This window comes from Somniosus microcephalus, chromosome 16, assembly GCF_052327205.1.
Source record: "Somniosus microcephalus isolate GS21.2 chromosome 16, FLI_Smic_1.0, whole genome shotgun sequence".
NCBI classification, from domain to species: domain Eukaryota; kingdom Metazoa; phylum Chordata; class Chondrichthyes; order Squaliformes; family Somniosidae; genus Somniosus; species Somniosus microcephalus.
Window position 1 is genome coordinate 2,075,243 of NC_141002.1, and position 22,877 is coordinate 2,098,119.

The window sequence follows — 22,877 nt, forward strand, 5'->3', positions numbered from 1 at the left end:
AGCGTGAGCGCTGTGCATTCTCTGAACTGTGGAGTGTGAGCGCTGTGCGTTCTCTGATTTCGGGAGGATGAGCGCTGTGCGTTCTCTGAACTCGGGAGTGTCAGCGCTGTGCGCGCTCTGAACTCGGGAGCGTGAGCGCTGTGCGTTCTCTGAACTCGGGAGTGTCAGCGCTCTGCGTGCTCTGAACTCGGGAGTGTCGGCGCTGTGCGTTCTCGGTATTCGGGAGCGTGAGCGCTGTGCGTTCTCTGAACTCGGGAGTGTGAGCGCTGTGCCTTCTCTGAACTCGGGAGTGTCGGCGCTGTGCGTTCTCTGTATTCGGGAGTGTGGGCGCTGTGCGTGTCTGAACTCGGGAGTGTCCGCGCTGTGCATTCTCTGAACTCGGGAGATTCAACGTTGTGCATTCTCTGAACTCGGGAGCGTGAGCGCTGTGCGTTCTCTGAACTCGGGAGTGTGATTGCTGTGCGTGCTCTGAACTCGGGAGATTCAACGTTGTGCGTTCTCTGTATTCGGGAGTGTGAGCGCTGTGCGTTCTCTGAACTCGGGAGTGTGAGCGCTGTGCATTCTCTGAACTCGGGAGTGTGAGCGATGTGCGTTCTCTGAACTTGGGAGTGTGAGCGATGTGCGTTCTCTGAACTCGGGAGCATGAGCGCTGTGCATTCTCAGTATTCGGGAGTGTGGGCGCTGTGCGTGCTCTGAACTCGGGAGTGTCAGCGCTGTGTGTTCTGTGATTTTGGGAGTGTCAGCGCTGTGCGTTCTCTGAACTCGGGAGTGTGAGCACTGTGTGTTCTCAAAAGTCGGGAGCGAGTGTGTTGCGTTCTCTGAACTCGGTGTATTAGCCTCGTATAGCATTGCGCTGTGCGTTCTTCAAACTCGGCCGGGCCAGTGCTGTGCGTTCTCTGAACTGGGGCATGTTAGTGTTCTCTGTAATCAGTTACACCACCGTTGTGCCTTGTCTGAACTCTGCAGCCAAAGTGTTGGATGAGTGTTGTCCTCTCACATCCTGATGGTAAGAATAAACTTTTACTACAGAGCTTTCAGTGTCAATGTGTGAGCTGCTGTTTGACAAATATGGCCGGCTAAACGGTTCGAGTGTGATGTACATTCCATTTCCTCTATCTTAAGAGTACACGCAAAAAAATTCCACACCAAAAAAAGTAGTAATCCCACCAGTTGTTATGGTTGCTGTATTGGGGTTTGTAACTTGCAACGAGCGATTGTTCCTCAGACTTGGGTAAAGAGGTTACATCCCGACACACATTACATCGACAAAATAAACAAGTTTACCAAAAAAAACAAAAAGAAAATTAAGATAAATAAAAAGAGAAACATCTACAAAAAGTTTAAACAGCCTAGTATCTTACAGCAAAACCTGCATAAATACATAAAATGACTGGGGAACGAGGAAGAATGTGTTTGTCCCGGTTACTTTAGCTGGGTCCCAAGGCATAATTGGTGCATGTACTCCATTCACTGTGATCTCATCTGTGCACTCGGTTTAGAGGTATTGTTGTTCCCTTGTTCAACAAGGGAGCTGTGTACACATACAGCATCTGAAAGTATCTCTGTGCAGTGGACTTACAACTCATTTTATCCAAAACAGACTCCAGGTGGTGCAGGAAAGACATTTACACTTGGTAAAAACTGCCAACACCTGACTGTGACACACCCTACATTTTTAAACAAAGGGCCTGCTCTAAAAATATGTAAAAGGTGCAATACAACAAAAAGGTTCAATTTCAAACTGTCTATACAGGTCTCAATATAATTAAAATGACTTTAAACAGAAGAGAAGGTTAAAATACTTAAAACGAATGACATTCTTGCCCTCTTGCTACAGAGCTGGAGAAGAGCATAGCACGTGCCTGACGGGAATGTATTGTGGAATCCGGCTCCCCCCTCTCCGCTCCGGCACCCCCTCCCGGCTCCCCACTCCCCCAGCACCCTCGACTTCCCCTACCCCACTCCCTCAGCTACCCCAAGTGTGAGGGGGTTTCTTTCCAAGCGCTGTGAGGAGCACAGAGATGTCTCTGACCCCACTTTTTCACAACGTTAATCTTAACCTTATTCTTCACGTCCCTCCTTAAAAATGCAGGGTGCAAGGGATTTCTTTGACACAGTGCTGTGCGCATCAGTTCTGACTGTGGTCCTGTTTTAAGCCGATAGCTTGACAGTACTTTCCATGAAAGGCAGTAATATGGGACTAGCTGCTGTCCTTTGAGTCCTCCAAGAACGATGTGGCACTGTATGTTCCAGGTAGCCCTTGCCCAGCTCCTCTGAAGCCTGGAGCCACTTGCCTGGTACACCCAGTACAGATGTAATCCTCATTCTCTGCCATCTCAGAAGAGACACCCACACAGACCTGGTGGAACCATTCGTCACAGCCTCCATCGCACTGCACCCAGTCAACCTGTAGCACACAAACCCAGTAAATGTTACAAAAGACTTGGCTTTCTGCCACACAACACACAAGTTGTGCTGCCCATTAATTTCAACAGAAGCAGAGTAACTAGAGGAATGTAGTCCAGGCAGACTGTCTGACTGTTGCACATGAAACTGATTAAAGCAACATACTCACAGCAGATCTAACCCACTCTCACTGCACCAAAAGGGACTTTTAAAATTAAGTCTGATAGTAACCAGGTTTTAAGAAATGCATCACGTCTAGTCCGCCATAAAAAAGGCATCACCTTCATCATACATGGTAACCAACGGTATTCCACGGGTGTGGGCTAGGTGTCAGTGTTTGCCAACAACATTTAGTTAAGAATGATCCCCTCAATGCTACTCCTGAGTGCCAACAGTAGTGGAGTGATTCCAACCACTGCATGCTGTGTCTGGGATTCTTACAAGGACAGGGGTTCCTGATCACTGTACGCAGTGCTTCATTAGCAGCAGGAGTCAGATAGGAGCTGACATGAAGGAGAGAGCAGAAATGGATGGCAATGAAGGGGAAAGGGAAAGGGATAGAAGCTGGAAGCAGTGCTGGGGGTGGGGGTGAACATAAGGAAGGAGAGTGCCAGCATCAACTGAGAATGTGCAGAGGGGGGAGTGTTTTTGCATGAACTGGGGTGGGGGTGTGGAAGAATATACCTGCTTGAATTGGAAGAGTCTCAGAGGGTGGGGAGTTGTATGGGGTACAGTGTCTCTGTGAACTAGGTCCAGCAGGGGTAGAATACCTGTGAACTGAGGCAAAGTAGTTAGATGTAGGAATGTGACTGCTACGGTAACTTTTGGGTAAATGATAGTGTGGTTAAACTATTGAAAATACAAATCCACTGTTTTTCCTGTTTTAAGATTAAAAATTTATTAATTGTGAAATATAAAAATGTTTAAAATTAACTTAACTAACTGCCATTCACCCATTAATAATCTACTCAAATATCCAGTTCACTAGATCTTGAACACACAAAAGTCCAAAAGAAGTATGACACATGACCAACAAACATCCTGCTCCCAATTGTACTGGGGATAAGTGTGAGTAACAGACCAATAATATACAGTCTGCTTTAGAGAAGGTGCTTGATAAATTGCCCGTTACTGAGTGCGCTACAGGCAAGGAACTAAGCCAAGGGCAGATTGAAGCACAATGTGACTTGCTTCTGGCTCTAACCAGCACTGGTTGACATTGGTGCTGCAATATCATAACTGCTAACCTCTTCTCCACATGGGCGCTGACAGTTCAATGCAGCACAAACAGCATTTTCATCCTCAGAGTCCTCTGCTGCAGACCAGTCCTCCCGAGCTGGTAAAATCACTTTCTTTTCTTTCTTCTTTTCTAACATTTTCTCGCCACTCTCTTTGGATTTCTCTTTTTTCTTCTTCTCTTTTTCCTCTTTGCCCAATTTCTTCCCTAGTTTGCTCTGTTCTTTCATTTTCTCAGGGTTCAGTTTTAGCTTTTTCTTTTTGGGTTTGTCGAACTTTCTCAGTTCCTTTAACTTCTTGCTCTCCCCTAAGAACAGTTCTGTTTTTTCCAGTTTTCGTTTTCGTTTTTTGTCAGAAGAATCCTTGACTTTAATTCTGATGGATTTTTCCTCTGGGCCATCATCCTGAAATACAGCAACAGTTGTCAAAGGAGGAAAGAAAAGGAGGTTTGACCATCACATAACTGAATATAACATTTATTACAATAACAGGAGAGAAACACAGGACCAGGAAAAGGTCACCGGGTCTAAACAAGGCAGTTCCTTTTCTATTGACCAGCCTTTTTAAAAATTTGTTCATGTGATGTGGGCATCGTTGGCAAGGCCAGCATTTATTGCCCATCCCTAATTGCCCTCGAGAAGGTGGTGGTGAGCCGCCTTCTTGAACCGCTGCAGTCCATGTGCTGAAGGTGCTCCCACAGTGTTGTTAGGTAGGGAGTTCCAGGATTTTGACCCAGCAACAATGATGGATCGGCGATATATTTGTAAGTCAGGATGGTGTGTGACTTGGAGGGGAACTTGGAGGTGTTCCCATGCGTCTGCTACCCTTGTCCGTCTAGGTGGTAGAGGTCGCGGGTTTGGGAGGTGCTGCCGAAGAAGCCTTGGCGAGTTGCTGCAGTGCATCTTGTAGATGGTACACACTGCAGCCATGATACGCCGGTGGTGGAGGGAGTGAATGTTTAAGGTGGTGGATGGGGTGCCAATCAAGCGGGCTGCTTTGTCCTGGATGGTGTTGAGCTTCTTGAGTGCTGTTGGAGCTGCACTCATCCAGGCAAGTGGAGAGTATTCCATCACACTCCTGACTTGTGCCTTGTAGATGGTGGAAAGGCTTTGTGGAGTCAGGAGGTGAGGCACTCGCTGCATAATACCCAGCCTCTGACCTGCTCCTGTTGACAACAGTATTTATGTGGCTGGTCCAGTTAAGTTTCTGGTCAATGGTGAAGATCCTCCCACTACTCACCAAATCCTCCAATCCCTCCACAAACTTACACTTAGCCCTTGACTCCATTTATACTTCTGTCTGCCTCTGTTATTCCCTCATAACTTATTCCACAACTCCATTACACAGTGGATGGAAAAAGTTCTCAGACATTTCTTCTTACTCCCAACTTCCTCCTTTTTTAACTCGTGTCTCCTGGTATTTGAACGATTTCCCATAATGAACAATTTTCCCTGTTAATCTCAAAAATGTTAATCAGATTATCATGAAGTCTACTCTTTGGCTTTGGGAGAACAGAAGCCCAACCTCCTTAACTTTTTCTTGTATATGGAGATGTTTTACTGCCTGTATCATACCCTCTCAGAGGCTTGGCCACAAACAACTTACTTCCACAGTGCTAAGATGATGAAGGACTGCCCATCCTTCCTGTACAAGAAATCTGAAAGGATAGACAAAGGGAATCAGGAAAAGGATCAGAGGAGATACCTCTAATATCTGCAGAAATCTGTCCTCAGCAGGAAGGTGTGTAGCCTGCAGTATTCTCCAAATGTGCTGTGTCTCATCTAGGGATACTTCCAGAAGATCTCCCACCATCATCAGCTCCTCCAGCTGAACCTTCGCACTGTGTGACAGCTCCAGGACAGGGGGCTCCAAGCTACGGGGAACCAATGGCGTCTTACGGGGTTGTTTTCGAGGAGTTCCCGTACCTGGGAGAATATATGGGTTAACAAGTGGTATCTGTCAACTATGTAGTCGATGAGCTACATGTCAACCATGAAGGTTACTTCGATTTGATTTTAAAGATAATCTTGTAATAGTAATGAGCAACGACATGTTTCTCAGTCAAAAACTGACTTTGCAGAACTGTTTAAGCCATACTCTGATTAGAAACTGGACCCCCCCGCCGAAATCCTGCAACTCCCCGCCCCCCAGATCCTGCAACTACCCCCCCGAAATCCTGCAACTCCCCGCCCCCCAGATCCTGCACCCCATCCCACCCCCGAAATCCTGCAACTCCCCCCCCGAAATCCTGCAACTCCCCGCCCCCCAGATCCTGCACCCCATCCCACCCCCGAAATCCTGCAACTCCCCCCCCGAAATCCTGCAACTCCCCGCCCCCCAGATCCTGCACCCCATCCCACCCCCGAAATCCTGCAACTCCCCCCCCGAAATCCTGCAACTCCCCGCCCTCCAGATCCTGCACCCCACCCCACCCCCGAAATCCTGCAACTCCGCCCCCCCCCACCCGAAATCCTGCAACTCCCCGCCCCCCAGATTCTGCACCCCATCCCACCCCCAATGAGTTGGAATCGTCAAGCCTGGAGGTGACAAAAACATATTATGGGTATGAATATAGGCAGCAGAAAAGCTTACATAGAGGCAGAGAATGGCCAAGTTACGGAGGTGGAAATAAGCAGTCTCTGTGATGGAGAGGATTCAAGGTTGAAATCTCGGTTCCGGTTGAACAGGGCAGAGAGAGGTTGCCAACAGTCTAGTTCAGACTGAGACAGTGGCCGGTGCAGGGATGGAATCAGGGGCATGGGTACAGTGCTTCTGCAGAGCCTGAAGATAATTGCTTCAGTCATCCCAATATTTAGTTGAAGAAAATATGGGTCATGTGATATTGGACGTCAGAGAAACAGTCGGACAACAAAGGCAGTGGAGGGGCTGGGAGAGCTGGTGGCAAGGTGGAGCTGGCTGTCCTCGGAGACATGGGAAACCTCAGCCCATATCTAGGGGTGATTTCACCAAGGGGCAGCATGTAAATGAGGAACAGGAGGCGGGGGGGGCCAAGGACAGATCCTTGGGGGACTCTCGAGGTGATGGTGCAGGCAAAAGAAGCAATTGCTGGAGATGATCTGGCTAGGATCAGAGAGGTAAGAGTGAAACCATGTAACAGCAGGCCTATCGAGATGGACAAGGGAGAAAGTGTAGGACGAGGGTGACACAAATTGGCCTCAACTACTCCATTTTTAAAATTTGTTCATGGGATGTGGGCGTTGCTGGCAAGGCCAGTAGTTAGTGCCTATTCCAAATTGCCCTTGAGAAGGTGGTGGTGAGCCGCCGCCTTGAACCGCTGCAGTCTGTGTGGTGAAGGTACTCCCATAGTGCTGTTAGGGAGGGAGTTCCAGGACTTTGACCCAGCGACGATGAAGGAATGGCGATGTATTTCCAAGTCAGGATTGTGTGTGACTTGGAGGAAAACCTGGAGGTGGTGTTCCCATGCGCCTGCTGCCCTTGTCCTTCTAGGTAGTAGAGGTCGCGGGTTTGGGAGGTGCTGCCGAAGAAGCCTTGTTGACTTGCTGCAGTGCATCTTGTAGATGGTACACACTGCAGCCACGGTGCGCTGGTGGTGGAGGGAGTGAATGTTTAAGGTGGTGGATGGGGGTGCCAATCAAGCGGGCTGCTTTGTCCTGGATGGTGTCGAGCTTCTTGAGTGTTGTTGGAGCTGCACTCATCCAGGCAAGTGGAGAGTATTCCATCACACTCCTTACTTGTGCCTTGTAGATGGTGGAAAGACTTTGGGGAGTCAGGAGGTGAGATACTTGTCGCAGAATACCCAGCCTCTGACCTGCTCTTGTAGCCACAGCATTTATGTGGCTGGGTCAATTAAATTTCAGGTCAATGGTGGCCCCTAGGATGTTGATAGTGGGGGATTCGGTGATGGTAATGCCATTGAATGTCATGGGGCGGTGGTTAGACTCTCTCTTGTTGGAGATAGTCATTACTTGGCACTTGTGTGGCGCGAATGTTACTTGCCACTTATCAGCCCAAGCCCGACTGTCGTCCAGGTCTTGCTGCATGCGGGCACAGACTGCTTCATTTTCTGAGGAGTTGTGAATGGAACTGAACACTGTGCAGTCATCAGCGAACATCCCCACTTCTGACCCTATGATGGAGGGAAGGTCATTGATGAAGCAGCTGAAGCTGGCCTCCAACAACCACAGCCATCTCCCTTTGTGCAAGGTATGGCTCCAGCCAGTGGAGAGTTTTCCCCCTGATTCCCATTGACTTCAATTTTACGAGGGCTTCTTGATGCCACACCCAGTCAAATACTGCCTGATGTCAAGGGCATCGCTCTCATCTCACCTCTGGAATGTAGCTCTTTTGTCCATGTTTGGACCAAGACTGTAATGAGGTCTGGAGCCAAGTGGTTCTGGCAGAACCCGAACTGAGCATCGGTGAGCAGGTTATTAGTGAGTAAGTGGCGCTCGATAGCACTGTCGAATACACCTTCCATCCAGTGTTCCCTCGAAAAAAATTTTGTACTGAGCGGGCCATGAACTCCTTTGAGCGCGACCTTTTCATCCATGGGCAGATTTCACAACAACAACTTATACACCAACAGCAGCAGCAACCACTTAAAAGCATGTATACAGTAATGTCATATTGCCACCTCACCGTCTCAAATCATGAGACAATCAGACAAGGTTCTATACAAGTTTAATATAACTTCCCTGCTTTTGAACTCTATTCCTCTAGAAATGAACCCGTGCTTTTTTTGCACTTTTATGGCTTTTTTAACCTGCGTTGCTACTTTTAATGATTTGTGACTCAACACCCCTGGATCCCATTGCACCTCCACCCCATTTACACTCTTATTTTCCAAGGCGTAGGTAGCCTCCTTATTCCTCCTACCAAAATGCACCACCTCACACTTATCTATATTGAAATTCATTTGTCATTTACATGCCCATTCTGCAAGTTTGTTTACGGCTTTAAACAATTTCCCAAATTAAAAAAAAAAATTCATATTTTTGTTTCTGACAAAGGCAACCTTTGTTGCCCCCAAGCAGTTTGAGTTCTTCAGTAGACAGATGTGCTAATTGGGTTGGACTGCAGAAAGTGAAGTGCCTCAACATTTCTAAAAATATAAACCGGACACCAGAATTCTGATTTTCAAAAGTAAGCTCCAATTTTCCTCACTTTTTATGTTAAGCTTAGAGGGAACAGTGCTTCCATTAGTTTGCTGATGATCCAGAGTAGACTGATGGAGCGGTAATTGCCACATTGGATTTGTCCTGCTTTTTGTAGACAGGACATACCTGAGCTATTTTCTACAGGAAACTTTCGTTTATCCGGAGGTTAAATGTCCGGAAAGCTCTATCTACCGGCAAAATTCAAGAGTCGGTTCAGATCATTTTTTTTCTTTTCAAACAGTATAAAAAGACCATTGCTAGTGCGAGCAAGCACTGAGTGCGAGGTCAGCAGAGAGTGCTGTGAGTTTGGGTAAGTGTGAGTTAGGGTAAGTCGGGTGTTTGGTGCTCTTTTCAAACTTTAACTCTGTGGGTTGTAGTTAATAAGGCCTTTCTGGTGCAGAGTGACTGTTGGTAAACCATTTAACTGGTGTAACTAGAGGGATTGATTTAATTTAAATCCAATTAATTAAAGGGGATACTAGCATCTAAAATCGGGCAGAGGGTGTCCATAACTAACAATAAAAAATGTAATTAATTACATAGAATGGAGCAGGTGATGTGCTACTGTTGCGAGATGTGGGAGCCGGTGAACCCCATTGAGGCTCACGGTGATTACGTCTGTGACAAGTGTCTGCTGCTACAGGAACTCCAGCTCCGTGTTGATGAGCTGGAGTCTGAGCTTCAGACACTGCGACACATCAGGGAGGGGGAGAAGTACCTGGACTCTGTGTATCAGGAGGTGGTCACACCTATGAAGTTAAGTAATTCAGATGTAGCCCATGGTCAGGGACAGGACGGTGTGACTACGAGTGAGGCAGGTACGGGGATCCAGGAGGTAGAGCTGGAGGAGCCGCAGCCCTTGCTCTTGACCAACAGGTTCGAGGATCTTACTCCCTGTGGGGACAGGAGCAGGGGCTGCAGGGAGGATGAGCAACCTGGCCACAGCACCGTGGAACGGGGGGCCATTCAAGATGGGGGAGTAAATAGAAATGTTGTAGTGGTAGGGGATAGTATTATTAGGGGGATAGAGTTCTCTGCAGCCGAGAGCGAGAGTCCCGAAGGCTGTGTTGCCTACCCGGTGCCAGGGTTAAGGACATCTCCTCTGGGCTGGAAAGAAACTTGCAGTGGGAGGGGGTGGATCCAGTTGTCGTGGTCCATGTTGGTACAAACAACGTAGATAGGACTAGGAAGCCGGTTCTGTTAAAGGAGTATGAGCAGCTAGGGGTCAAATTAAAAAACAGAACCTCAAGGGTAATAATCTCTGGATTATTACCTGAGCCACGAGCGAATTTGGCTAGGACAAATAAAATTAGAGAGCTAAATGCGTGGCTCAAAGACTGGTGTGGGAGAAAGGGGTTTTGCTTCCTGGGACACTGGCACCAGTACTGGGGCAGGAGGGAGCTGTTCCGTTGGGACGGGCTTCACTTGGCCAGTGCTGGGACTAGAGTCCTGGCGGATCATATAACTAGGGCTGTAGAGAGGGCTTTAAACTAACTGGTGGGGGGGAGGTTCCTAGAGAGCAAATAATAAAAATGACAACAGAGAAGGTCATAGACTTAGGTAGCAGTGGGGAAATTAAAAACCAGAGCGTGTCAGGAAGGGGCAGAAGGTATGGAGTAAAAGGTAAAGTAATAAAAAGGGCAAAAGCAGGAACTAAGTGTCACAAAACATATTTGAAAGTTCTCTATCTGAATGCACGTAGCATTTGTAACAAAATAGACGAGTTAATGGCACAAATAACTACATATGGGTATGATCTTGTGGCCATTACAGAAACATGGCTGCAGGGTGACAATGCCTGGGAATTAAACAAACCAGGTTATTTAACGATCAGGAAGGACAGGCAGGAAGGAAGGGGAGGTGGGGTGGCTATGTTAATAAAGGAAGGAATCACTGTAATACAGAGAAATGATATTGGGTCAAAAGATCAGGATAATGAAACAGTTTGGGTGGAGGTAAGGAATAATAAGGGGAAAAAAACACTAGTGGGCGTAGTCTATAGGCCTCCGAACAGTTGCAAATCTGTTGGACGGAGTATCAATCAGGAAATAGTTGAGGCTTGTAATAAGGGAACATCTATAATTATGGGGTATTTTAACTATCATATTAATTGGACAAATCAAATTGGGCAGGGCTGCCTTGAGGATGAGTTCATTGAGTGTATTAGGGATGGGTTTCTTGAGCAGTATGTAACTGAACCGACCAGGGGGCAAGCAACCTTAGATCTGGTCCTGTGTAACGAGACAGGATTAATTAAAAATGTCCTAGTAAAGGATCCCCTTGGAATGAGTGACCGTAACATGGTTGAATTCCATATTCAATTAGAGGGTGAGAAGGTTGGATCTCAAACAAGCGTGCTAAGCTTGAATAAAGGAGACTATGAAGGTATGAGAGCGGAATTGAGTAGAGTGGATTGGGAAAAGAGATTAAAGGGTAAGACGATACATGATCAGCGGTGTACATTTAAGGAGTTATTTTACAACTTCCAAAAAAAAAATATTCCACTGAGAAGAAAAGGGTGTAAAAGAAAAGACAGCCATCCGTGGCTAAGTAAAGAAATTAAGGATAGTATTCGACTAAAAACAAGGGCATATAAGGTAGCCAAATCTAGTGGGAGGATAGAGGATTGGGAAAACTTTAAAAGACAGCAAAAAATAACAAAAAGATTGATTAAGAAAGGGAAGATAGATTATGAAAGTAAATTAGCAAAAAATATAAAAACAGATAGTAAGAGTTTTTATAGTTATATAAAAAGAAAAAGGGTGGCTAAAGTAAATGTTGGTCCCTTAGAGGATGAGACCGGGAAATATGGAGATGGCAAAAACACCGAATGAATATTTTGTATCAGTCTTTACAGTAGAGGACACTAACAATATCCCAACACTGGACAAACAGGGGGCTATGGGGGGGAGGAGCTAAACACGATCAAAATCACTAAGGAAGTGGTACTCGGTAAAATAATGGGACTCAAGGCGGATAAATCCCCTGGACCGGATGGCTTACATCCTAGGGTCTTGAGGGAAGTGGCGGTAGGGATTGTGGATGCATTGGTAATAATTTTCCAAAACTCCCTGGACTCGGCAAAGGTCCCAGCAGACTGGAAAACTGCTAATGTAACACCCTTATTCAAAAAGGGCAGTAGACAGAAGGCTGGAAACTATAGACCGGTTAGCCTAACATCTGTGGTAGGTAAAATTTTGGAGTCCATTATTAAGGAGACAGTAACAGGACATTTGGATAATCATAATTTAATAGGACAAAGTCAGCATGGTTTTATGAAGGGGAAGTCATGTTTGACAAATTTGCTGGAGTTCTTTGAGGAAGTAACATATAGGGTGGATAAAGGGGAACCAGTGGACGTAGTATATTTAGACTTCCAAAAGGCATTTGACAAGGTGCCACACAAAAGATTGTTGCTTAAGATAAAAAATCACGGGATGGGGGTAATATTCTGGCATGGATAGAGGATTGGCTATCTAACAGAAGGCAAAGAGTTGGGATAAATGGTTCATTCTCAGGCTGGCAATCAGTAACTAGTGGTGTTCCGCAGGGGTCAGTGCTGGGTCCCGAACTCTTTACAATCTATATTAACGATTTGGAGGAGGGGACCGAGTGTAACATATCAAAGTTTGCAGATGATACTAAGATGGGGGGGAAAGTAGTGAGTGAGGAGGACATAAAAAACCTGCAAGGGGACATAGACAGGCTAAATAAGTGGGCAGAGATTTGGCAGATGGAATACAATACTGGAAAGTGTGAGGTTATGCACTTTGGCAGGAAAAATCGTAGAGCAAGTTATTATCTTAATGGCAAGAAACTGGAAAGTACTGAAGTACAAAGGGATCTGGGGGTCCTGGTGCACGAAACTCAAAAGGTTAGTATGCAGGTGCAGCAAGTGATTAAGAAGGCCAATGGAATGTTGGCTTTCATTGCTAGGGGGATAGAATATAAAAATAGGGAGGTATTGCTTCAGTTGTACAAGGTATTGGTGAGACCGCACCTGGAATACTGCAGACAGTTTTGGTGTCCATACTTAAGAAAAGACATCTTTGCACTGACTCGAGAGCAAGTAAGGTTCACTCAGTTAATCCCGGGGATGAGGGGATGGACATATGAGGAGAGGTTGAGTAGATTGGGACTCTACTCATTGGAGTTCAGAAGAATGAGAGGCGATCTTATTGAAACATTTAAGATTGTGAAGGGGTTGGATCGGGTGGATGCGGGGAGGATGTTCCCGATGATGGGTGAAACTAGAACTAGGGGGCATAGTCTTAGAATAAGGGGCTGCTCTTTCAAAACTGAGATGAGGAGGAACTACTTCACTCAGAGGGTGGTAGGTCCATGGAATAGGCTGCCCCAAAAAGCTGTAGAAGCTACATCATTACATAAATTTAAAACAGAAATAGACAGTTTCCTAGAAGTAAAGGGAATTAAGGGTTACGGGGAGCGGGCAGGAATTTGGACATGAGTCTAGGTTCGGATCGGTCATGGCCCTGTGGGTAGCGGAGCGGGCCCAGGGGCCGTGTAGCCTGATCCTGCTCCTAGTTCGTGTGTCTAATTCTGTTAGATTCTGGAGATGGTTCTGTGATAGTAGATTGGTGGTTAGGATCAGATCAGCCATGATCTTATTGAATGGCGGAGCAGGCTCGAGGGGCCGATTGGCCTACTCCTGCTCCTATTTCTTATGTTCTTATGTTATGTTGCTTCTTTTCTCCAGTCCTGGCTCTGCAAGCGTCTCCGTAGCTAAGCAACAGCTTCAGCTAGACGCTTGCAAGCTGCGCCGACTGTTTTGAAGCACAGGGTTTGTTGCTTCACACGGAGCTCTGAGCTCCGTATGTTTTAAACATTAGCGCTGGTTTCTACGGCAGTTGTGATCTAACGGCACCAGCTCGGTCCCGTCGGTGCCGGATAGCAGAAAGTTTCCTGTACATTGTCGGGTAGATGCCTGTGTCCCGGAATGCCACGTCGACCCGCTAGGGCACGTCGGCCGGCTGCTCCTCAGCGGGAAGGCATTCTGAATGGGAGGAGGGGAGCCGAGCGTGGCGGCCAGAGGCCGGACCGGAAGAAGCAGGCCCGGGCCGTTGGACCGTGGAGCCGGCGACGGTGAGGTGGAGGCTGCGGCGACCGTGAGGTGGAGGCCGCGGCGACCGGAGGATGTGTTCGGCGAGTCGGGCAGAGGCAGCGCAGCGCATCGGGACGCAGCAGCAGCCACGACGACTCGCAGTCCGACTGGGAGGAGGGGAGCCGGGAATGGTGGCCAGAGGGTGAGCGGGAGAAGCAGGCCGCCACACGTGGAGCCGAGCAGGCAACAGTGAGGAGGAGGTCGCGGTGACGAGGAGGACGGAGCGGCTGAGGGACATCGTGCTCCCACTGCCACTGGATGCCAAAGAATTGACTTTCTGAACACGGCACTGTAAAAATAGCTGACGTGTCCCTACGGGGAGTAAGCATTCCATTGTACTTGTACTTGTTACATATGGCAAATAAAAAAATTGAATTGTTGTAGCTGTACGGCAACAGCTTGGCAAGAGGTGCGGCTAGTTCTGGAGCACAAGTCTTCAGCACTACAGCCGGGATGTTGTCGGGGCCCACAGCCTTTGCTGTATCCAGTGCGCTCTGCCGTCCCACACTTCAAGGGTTAAGTTATGAGGAGAGCTTACACAAATTAGGGTTATATTCTCTAGAATTTAGAAGGTTGAAGTTTTCAAGATATTAAGGGGGACAGAGAGAAACCATTTCCATTGGTTGGGGATTCTAGGACTGCGGGGCAGAGTCTAAAAATTAGAGCCAGACCTTTCAGGAGTGAAATTAATAAACACTTCTACACTAAGGCTGGTAGAAGTTTGGAACTCTCTTCCGCAAACAGCAATTGATGCTACTTGAATTGTTAATTTTAAATCAGAGATTGATAGCTTTTTGTTAACCAAAGTTACTGAGAGATATGGGCCAAAGGCGGGAATATGGAGTTAGGTCGCAGATCAGCCATGATCTAACTGCATAGCGGAATAGGCTCGAGGGGCTGAATGGCCTACTATCATGAGGAGTGAATTGAATTGGCTAAAGACTGGCTTCTGTGATGGTGGGGATCTCAGGAAGAGGCCGAGATGGATCATCCACTCGGCACTTCTGGCTGAAGATGGCTGTGAACACTTCAGCCTTGGCTTTTGCACTGACGTGCTGGGCTCCACCATCATAGAGGATGGGGGTTGTCTATGGAGCCTCCTCCTCCCGTTAGTTGTTTAATGGCCCACCACCATTCACGACTGGATGTGGTAGGACTGCAGAGCTTTGATCTGATCTGTTGATTGTAGGATCACTTAGCTCTATCTATAGCAGGCTGCTTCTGCTGATTAGCATGGATGTAGTCCTGTGTTGTAGCTGTGTGACATCTCATTTTTAGGTACGCCTGGTGCTGCTCCTGGCATGTTCTTCTACACTCCTTATTGAACCAGGGTTGGTCCCTTGGCTTGATGGTAATGGTAGAGTGAGGTTACAGATTGTGGTAAAATACAATTCTGCTGCTGTTGATGGCCCACAGCATCTCATGGATGCCCAGTTTTGAGCTGCTGGATCTGTTCTGAATCTATCCCATTTAGCATGGTGGTAGTGCCACACAACACGATGTACAGTGTCCTCAGGGGAATAGATAGGCGTTTCTGCGGCCGCAAACGAGACTCCAGGATGGTATGTTGCCTCCCTGGTGCAAGGGTCAAGGATGTCTCGGAGCAGCTGCAGGGCATTCTGGAGGGGGAGGGTGAACAGCCAGTTGTCGTGGTGCATAGGTACCAACAATATAGGTAAAAAACGGGATGAGGTCCTAAAAGCTGAATATAGGGAGTTAGGAGGTAAATTAAAAGGTAGGACCTCAAAGGTAGTAATCTCAGGATTGCTACCAGTGCCACATGCTAGTCAGAGTAGAAATAGAAGGATATTTCAGATGAATACGTGGCTAGAGGAATGGTGCAAGGGGGAGGGATTCAAATTCCTGGGGCATTGGAACCAGTTCTGGGGGAGGTGGCACCAGTACAAACTGGACGGTTTGCACCTGGGCAGGACCGGGACCGATGTCCTAGGGGGAGTGTTTGCTAGTGCTGTTGGGGAGGATTTAAATTAAAATGGCAGGGGGTTGGGACCTGTGCAGGGAGACAGGAAAGGGAAGCAAGGATAGAAGCAAAAGACAGGAAGGAGAAAAGCAAAAGTGGCAGTCAGAGAAATCAAGGGTTTCAATCAAACATGGCCACAGTAAATAATAATTCTAAAAGGTCTAAGAGTGTTAAAAAAACAAGCCTGTAGGCTTTGTGTCTTAATGCGAGGAGCATTCGTAATAAGGTGGATGAATTAGCTGCGCAAATAGATGTAAACGGATATGATATAATTGGGATTACGGAGACATGGCTCCAGGGTGACCAAAGCTGGGAATTCAACATCCAGGGGTATTCAATATTCAGGAAAGACAGGCAAAAAGAAAAAGGAGGTGGGGTAGCATTGCTAGTCAAAGAGGAGATTAACACAATAATAAGGAAGGATATTAGCTCTGATGATGTGGAATCTGTATGGATAGAGCTGAGAAATACCAAGGGGCAGAAAAGGTTAGTGGGAGTTGTATACAGACCCCCAAACAGTAATGCTAAGGTTAGGGATGGCATTAAACGGGAAATTAGAGACGTGTGCAATAAGGACACAGCAGTTACCATGGGTGACTTTAATCTACATATAGATTGGGCTAACCAAATTAGTAACAGTACTGTGGAGGAGGAATTGCTGGAATGTATACGGGATGGTTTCCTAGACCAATATGTTGAGGAATCAACTGGAGATCAGGCCATCTTAGTCTGGGTATTACGTAATGAGAAAGGATTAATTAGCAATCTTGTTGTGCGAGGCCCCTTGGGGCGGAGCGATCATATGATAGAATCCTTCATTAAGATGGAGAGTGAAGTATTTGACTCAGACTAGTGTCCTGAATGTAAATAAAGGAAACTACAATTGTATGAGGCGCGAGTTGGCTAGGATGGATTGGGGAACATTACTTAAAGGGTTGATGGTGGATAGGTAATGGTAAACATTTAAAGATCGCATGGATGAACTACAGAATTTTTTCATCCCTATTTGGCATAAAAATAAATCAAAGGTGACTCAACCGTGGCTAACAAGGGAAATTAGGGATAGCATAAGATCCAAGGAGAGGACATATAAATTGGCCAGAAAAAGCAGCAAACCTGAGGATTGGGAGCAGTTTAGGATTCAGCAAAGGAGGACAAAGGGATTAATTAAGAGGGGGAAAATAGAGTATGAAAGTAAGCTTGCAGGGAACATAAAAACTGACTGTAAAAGCTTCTATAGATATGTGAAGAGAAAAAGATGGGTGAAGTCAAGCGTCAGAATCAGGGGAATTTATAATGGGGAACAAAGAAATGGCAGGCCAATTAAATACATACTTTGGTTCTGTCTTCACAAAGGAGGACATAAATAACCTCCCAGAGATGTCGGGGAACATAGGGTCTAATGAGAGGGAGGAACTGAATGAAATCAGTATTTGTAGGGAAATGGGGTTAGGGAAATTGACGGGATTGAAGGCCGATAAATCCCCAGGGCCTGATAATCTACATCCCAGGGTACTTAAGGAAGTGGCCCTAGAAATAGTAGTTGCATTGCAAGTCATCTTCCAAAATTCTATAGACTCTGGAACAGTTCCCATGAATTGGAGGGTAGCTAATGCAACCCCACTATTCAAAAAAGGTGGTAGAGAGAAAATGGGGAATTATAGACCAGTAAGCCTGACATCGGTAGTGGGGAAAATGCTAGAGTCCATTATAATAGATATAATAGCAGAGCACTTGGAAAACAGTGACAAGATCGGACAAAGTCAACATGGATTTACAAAAGGTAAATTGTGCTTGACTAATCTACTGGAATTTTTTGAGCATGTAACTGGTAAAATAGATGAGGGAGAACCAGTGGATGTGGTGTATTTGGACTTTCAGAAGGCTTTTGATAAGGTCCCGCATAAGAGATTAGCGTGCAAAGTTAAAGCACATGGGATTGGGGGTAAGGTACTGACTTGGATAGAGAACTGGTTGGCAGACAGGAAAGAGTTGGAATAAACCGGTCTTTTTCCGAGTGGCAGGCAGTTACTAGTGGGGTACCGCAGGGATCGGTGCTAGGACCCCAGCTATTCACAATATATATTAATGATCTAGACGAGGGAACTAGATGTAATATCTCCAAGTTTGCAGACGACACAAAGCTGGGTGGGCGTGTGTGCTGTGAGGAGGATCCCGAGAAACTCCAGTATGATTTGGACAGGTTGGGTGTTTGGGCAGATGCTTGACAGATGCAGTATAATGTGGATAAATGCAAGGTTATCCACTTTGGTGGCAAAAATAGGAAAGCAGATTATTATCTGAACGGCAATAGATTGGGAGAAGGGGAAGTGCAACGAGACCTGGGTGTCCTTGTGCACCAGTCGCTGAAGGTAAGCATGCAGGTGCAGCAGGCGGTTAAGAAGGCAAATGGTATGTTGGCCTTCATAGCGAGAGGATTTGAGTACAGGAGCAAGGATGTATAGAGACCATAATTGCGCCTAGTACTCGAAGTGCTGCGTGACAGCAGAGATGAGCAGAAAACTGGGAGGTGACAACATGATCAAGGACCTTCGAGATGAAAGGGAGCTGGAATTGGAACAGCAATTGGTGAACACAGAAGGGTCAAGATTGGGGGATGAGTACAATGAAGGGGAGGGAAACACTGACAATATCAGCTTGCATAGGGACCAGGCAGGGGAGCTCGCTGATCGAAAGTTAAGTGGGGAGGAAGTCAACAGAGCAAGAGGTGGGTCTTGGACAATTTCATCTTGAAGAGGGGGAGGGAGAGATGTAGAAAAATACAGCAAAAAGATGTAGTTCAGGATTAGAGTGGAAGGGCCTGGGGCAGGAGGCTAGGGGAGTGGCAGGACACAGGAGCAGCTACTACTGTTTCCACTGGCAGAAGGGTCAGTAACCAGAGGGCACAGATTGAAGGTAATTGGCAGAAGAACTAATTGGAGAGCAGGCACGATGGGACAGCAGGCACAATGGGCCGAATGGCCTCCTTCTGTGCTGTAAAATTCTATGAACAAGAGAAGCAAAGTCAGATGTGAGGGAGTGGTTAAGCAACTTGACAGCTCCAGAGGTTTCATGATGAGTAGAGGGCCAGAGCAGAGGGAGCAGTGAATTTAAGAGCGTAGCTGTAAGCAACTTTGAGAGTTGTTTCCATGAGTGCCCCTTGTTCTGGATTCCTCCACCGGAAGAAATAGTTTTTCTGAATCTACCCAATCCATTCCCTTAATCATTTTAAATACCAAGATTAGATCATTCTCAGTCTTCTATACTCAAGGGAATACAAGCCAAGTTTATGCACCCATCCTCAAAATTTAACTTTTTAAGCCTCAGGATCATCAGGAGATCGGTGAATTGGACAGGGGGCTAGGGGAGTGGAAGTGAAGAGTAAAATCACTGGGGATGAGGAGTCACTCAATACAGAAGCTAAGGCAAGAGAGAAGGGAAGGAGTCGGCATGGGGCTTGGACAGCAATGAGCTTCAACCTTTTCCAATAGATCATGACCAGTTTGGCATGCACATAAATCAGATAACTTCGACTCTCCAGATAAGCCAGGCATTGCTTAACAATGCTATATCTGGTGGTAGTGATCATGTATGTTGCTCAGAACGGTGAGGAGGCACTTTCCCTAATGGTCATGGTTTTGATGGTCTCTTCAATTCCTTCCAAGAGAAGAACACTACGTGAGTAGCAGGATCCCAATGTCTTCTCTCCAGCTCGGAGAGTCAACGAACAACTTCCTCAGTCAGTGCTGTAGGTTTGGTCTGGGAATGTATCACATGACGTGCTCAAATCTCTCTCACCCGGAGACAGGTTTGAGTACATTAATCCAAAAGATTATCAACAAGTACACTTAACTCTAATTCTAAAAGTGAAAGTTGACAAAGAGCATACAGAAATCACGCTTTAGAAGGAATAATGTCCTGCTTGGAAAGCAGCTTATATAATTTACATCTAGAGATTCATTGTGGATGGAAAAGGTATACTCTTTCAAGTTTGTTAGTGAAGAAGTCACCTGAAGGCAGCCAACTCAAGAGAGAAGGTATATGTTAAACAGGATGGTGCTGTAGGATACGGTCAGACTGACCTTGCGAGCAGGATTTTGATGCTGAAGAATAAGCATGTTCCGCACAGAAAGAAGGGGCAGCTGGCCACACATGTGACACCACTTCCTCCGCTTTTATTGGAATTTCTTCATCACAGAATAGGTTTGGCTCCAAGCTACCAGATGAGACGCTGCTTGCACCATCCTGGTAAACAAAGAAAACATTCACAATGTGAGACCGACACTCCCCAAATACCCACAAGGTGTCTGCTCATACAAGACTAACTCTCAGCCTAGTAGGGTAAAAAGTATTGGACATTTCATAACATACAGCAACTAGAACTGGTGGATGTCACTGGATTTATATAATTCTCTAAGCACGTTACAGTAAGGATCAAAGGATGCATTGGAAACTGAGCATGGATAAGGGGGAGAAAAGGAGAGGGTTGTATGGGGAACATAAGAAATAGGAGCAAGATAGGCCATTCTGGCAGTTAATAAGATTGTGGCTGATCTTGAACCTCAACTCCACTTTCCCGCCTGATCATCCCATCCCTTGATTCCCTTAAGGTCCACAAATCTATCGATCTCAGCCTTGAATATACTCATCGACTGAGCCTCCATAGCTCTCTGGGGCAGAGAATTCCAAAGATTCACAACCCTCTGAGTGAATAAATTCCTCCTCATCTCAATCCTAAATGGCCGACCCCTTATCCTGAGACTATGCACCCTAGTTCTACTCTCCAGCCAGGGGAAACAGCCTCTCAGCATCTACCCTGTCAAGCCCTCTCATCATTAAAAGAGATAAGATTCTATCACCTCTCATTCTTCTAAACTTGAGAGAGTATAGGCCCATTCTGTTCAATCTCTCCTCATAGGATAACCCTCTCATCCCAGGAATCAATCTAGTGAAGCTTCATTGCATCCCCTCTAAGGCAAGTATATCTTTCCTCAGGTACGGAGACCAAAACTGTGCAGAGTACTCCAGGTGTGGTCTCACCCTGTGCAATTGCAGCAAGACTTCCTTACTCTTGTGTCCAACTCCCTTGCAATAAAGGCCAACATGCCATTTGCCCTCCTAATTGTTTGCTGTACCTGCAGGTTAACTTTCTGTGTTTCGTGTACCAGGACACCCAGGTCACTCTGAACACCAACATTTAATAGTTCTGCACCATTTAAAAAATATTCTGTTGTTCTATTCTCCCTACCAAAGTGAATAACCTCACATTTCCCCATATTATACCCACCTTATTGCCCACTCACTTTTGCTTTTTGCAGATTCAGCTGCAGGGACATTGACTCATCCACATCTTGATGTCAGTTTGGCAATAATTTGGCAACAATAATTGAGACACTGAAGGAGGCAGTGAGGTAGAGCTGGGTGTCCCCAGCATAAATGTGGAAGCTGACCCAGTACTTCTGGATAATGTCACCAAGGAGTAGCATGTATATAATGAAGAGGGGGTCAAAGGTACACCAGAGGTGATTGTGCATGCAAAGGCATTTTCAGTTACATAGCGCCTGCAATAAATCAGGTTCAGAGTGGAACCAGCAGAAAGCCGTGCCCCAAAGATGGGTTGCAGAGGAGAGACATTGGAGGAGGAGGGGTGGCAATGACATTAAAAACAGCAGGAGGAGCGAGAGCGCCACAGTCACACTGAAAGACATGTGATTTTAGGCCAGTCTCGGTATTGTGGGCAAGTGCAAAACCCAGATTGGAGGGACTTGAACAAACAGTGATGAGAAAGGTGGAAAGATAATTGTGAAACAACAGTATGCCTACCTCCTAAATAACAGGGAATTGGTTAGGAGCTAGGGGGTAATGGGTGTTGGCAGCATGATCCCCCAGGGATCTGTACTGGAGCCTCAGCTTTTCACTATATAGGCCTCAGTGCAGAGCGAGAGTCGGCGGGAATCGCGGAGCAGAGTTAGGCTATAAAAGGCTCCAGAGACCAGGTAGGCCTCAGTGCGGAGCGAGAGTCGGCGGGAATCGCGGAGCAGAGTTGGGCTATAAAAGGCTCCAGAGACCAGGTAGGCCTCAGTGCGGAGCAGAGTTGAGCTATAAAAGGCTCCAGAGACCAGGTAGGCCTCAGTGCGGAGCGAGAGTTGGCGGGAAACGCGAGCGGCAGCGGGGCTATAAAAGGCTCCAGAGATCAGGTAGGCCTCAGTGCGGAGCGAGAGTTGGCGGGAAACGCGAGCGGCAGCGGGGCTATAAAAGGCTCCAGAGACCAGGTAGGCCTCAGTGCGGAGCGAGAGTTGGCGGGAAACGCGGAGCAGAGCGGGGCTATAAAAGGCTCCAGAGACCAGGTAGGCCTCGGTGCGGAGCAAGAGTCGGCGGGAAACGCGAGCAGAGCGGGGCTATAAAAGGCTCCAGAGACCAGGTAGGCCTCGGTGCGGAGCAAGAGTCGGCGGGAAACGCGAGCAGAGCGGGGCTATAAAAGGCTCCAGAGACCAGGTAGGCCTCGGTGCGGAGCAAGAGTCGGCGGGAAACGCGAGCAGAGCGGGGCTATAAAAGGCTCCAGAGACCAGGTAGGCCTCGGTGCGGAGCGAGTCTCGGCGGGAAACGCGAGCGGCAGCGGGGCTATAAAAGGCTCCAGAGACCAGGTAGGCCTTGGTGCGGAGCAAGAGTCGGCGGGAAACGCGAGCGGCAGCGGGGCTATAAAAGGCTCCAGAGACCAGGTAGGCCTCGGTGCGGAGCGAGAGTTGGCGGGAAACGCGGAGCAGAGCGGCAGCGGGGTTATAAAAGGCTCCAGAGACCAGGTAGGCCTCGGTGTGGAGCAAGAGTCGGCGGGAAACGCGAGCGGCAGTGGGGCTATAAAAGGCTCCAGAGACCAGGTAGGCCTCGGTGCGGAGCGAGAGTTGGCGGGAAACGCGGAGCAGAGCGGCAGCGGGGTTATAAAAGGCTCCAGAGACCAGGTAGGTTTACCAATCTCCAATCTCGGAACTCCGAGGGA

General features: G+C 47.2%; 1 protein-coding gene across 6 annotated transcripts in view; it reads right to left on the bottom strand.

Annotated features, from left to right (window-relative positions):
• Positions 1-1,923: 1,923 nt before the first annotated feature.
• kdm5a (lysine demethylase 5A) overlaps positions 1,924-22,877 on the bottom strand; it is a 343,245-nt gene continuing 322,291 nt past the window's right edge. For 3 of the 6 annotated variants that reach the window (XM_086008547.1, XM_086008546.1, XM_086008544.1), the window contains 4 exons: positions 19,966-20,128; positions 5,347-5,567; positions 3,654-4,046; positions 1,924-2,407 (listed from right to left, as the gene is read on the bottom strand). In XM_086008547.1, the coding sequence (XP_085864673.1) occupies positions 2,201-2,407; positions 3,654-4,046; positions 5,347-5,567; positions 19,966-20,128 (984 nt within the window). In that variant the 3' untranslated portion in view covers positions 1,924-2,200. Of the gene's footprint in view, positions 2,408-3,653; positions 4,047-5,346; positions 5,568-19,893; positions 20,129-22,877 lie in introns of those variants that run through there. The other 3 variants (XM_086008550.1, XM_086008549.1, XM_086008548.1) reach the window with 3 other exon arrangements.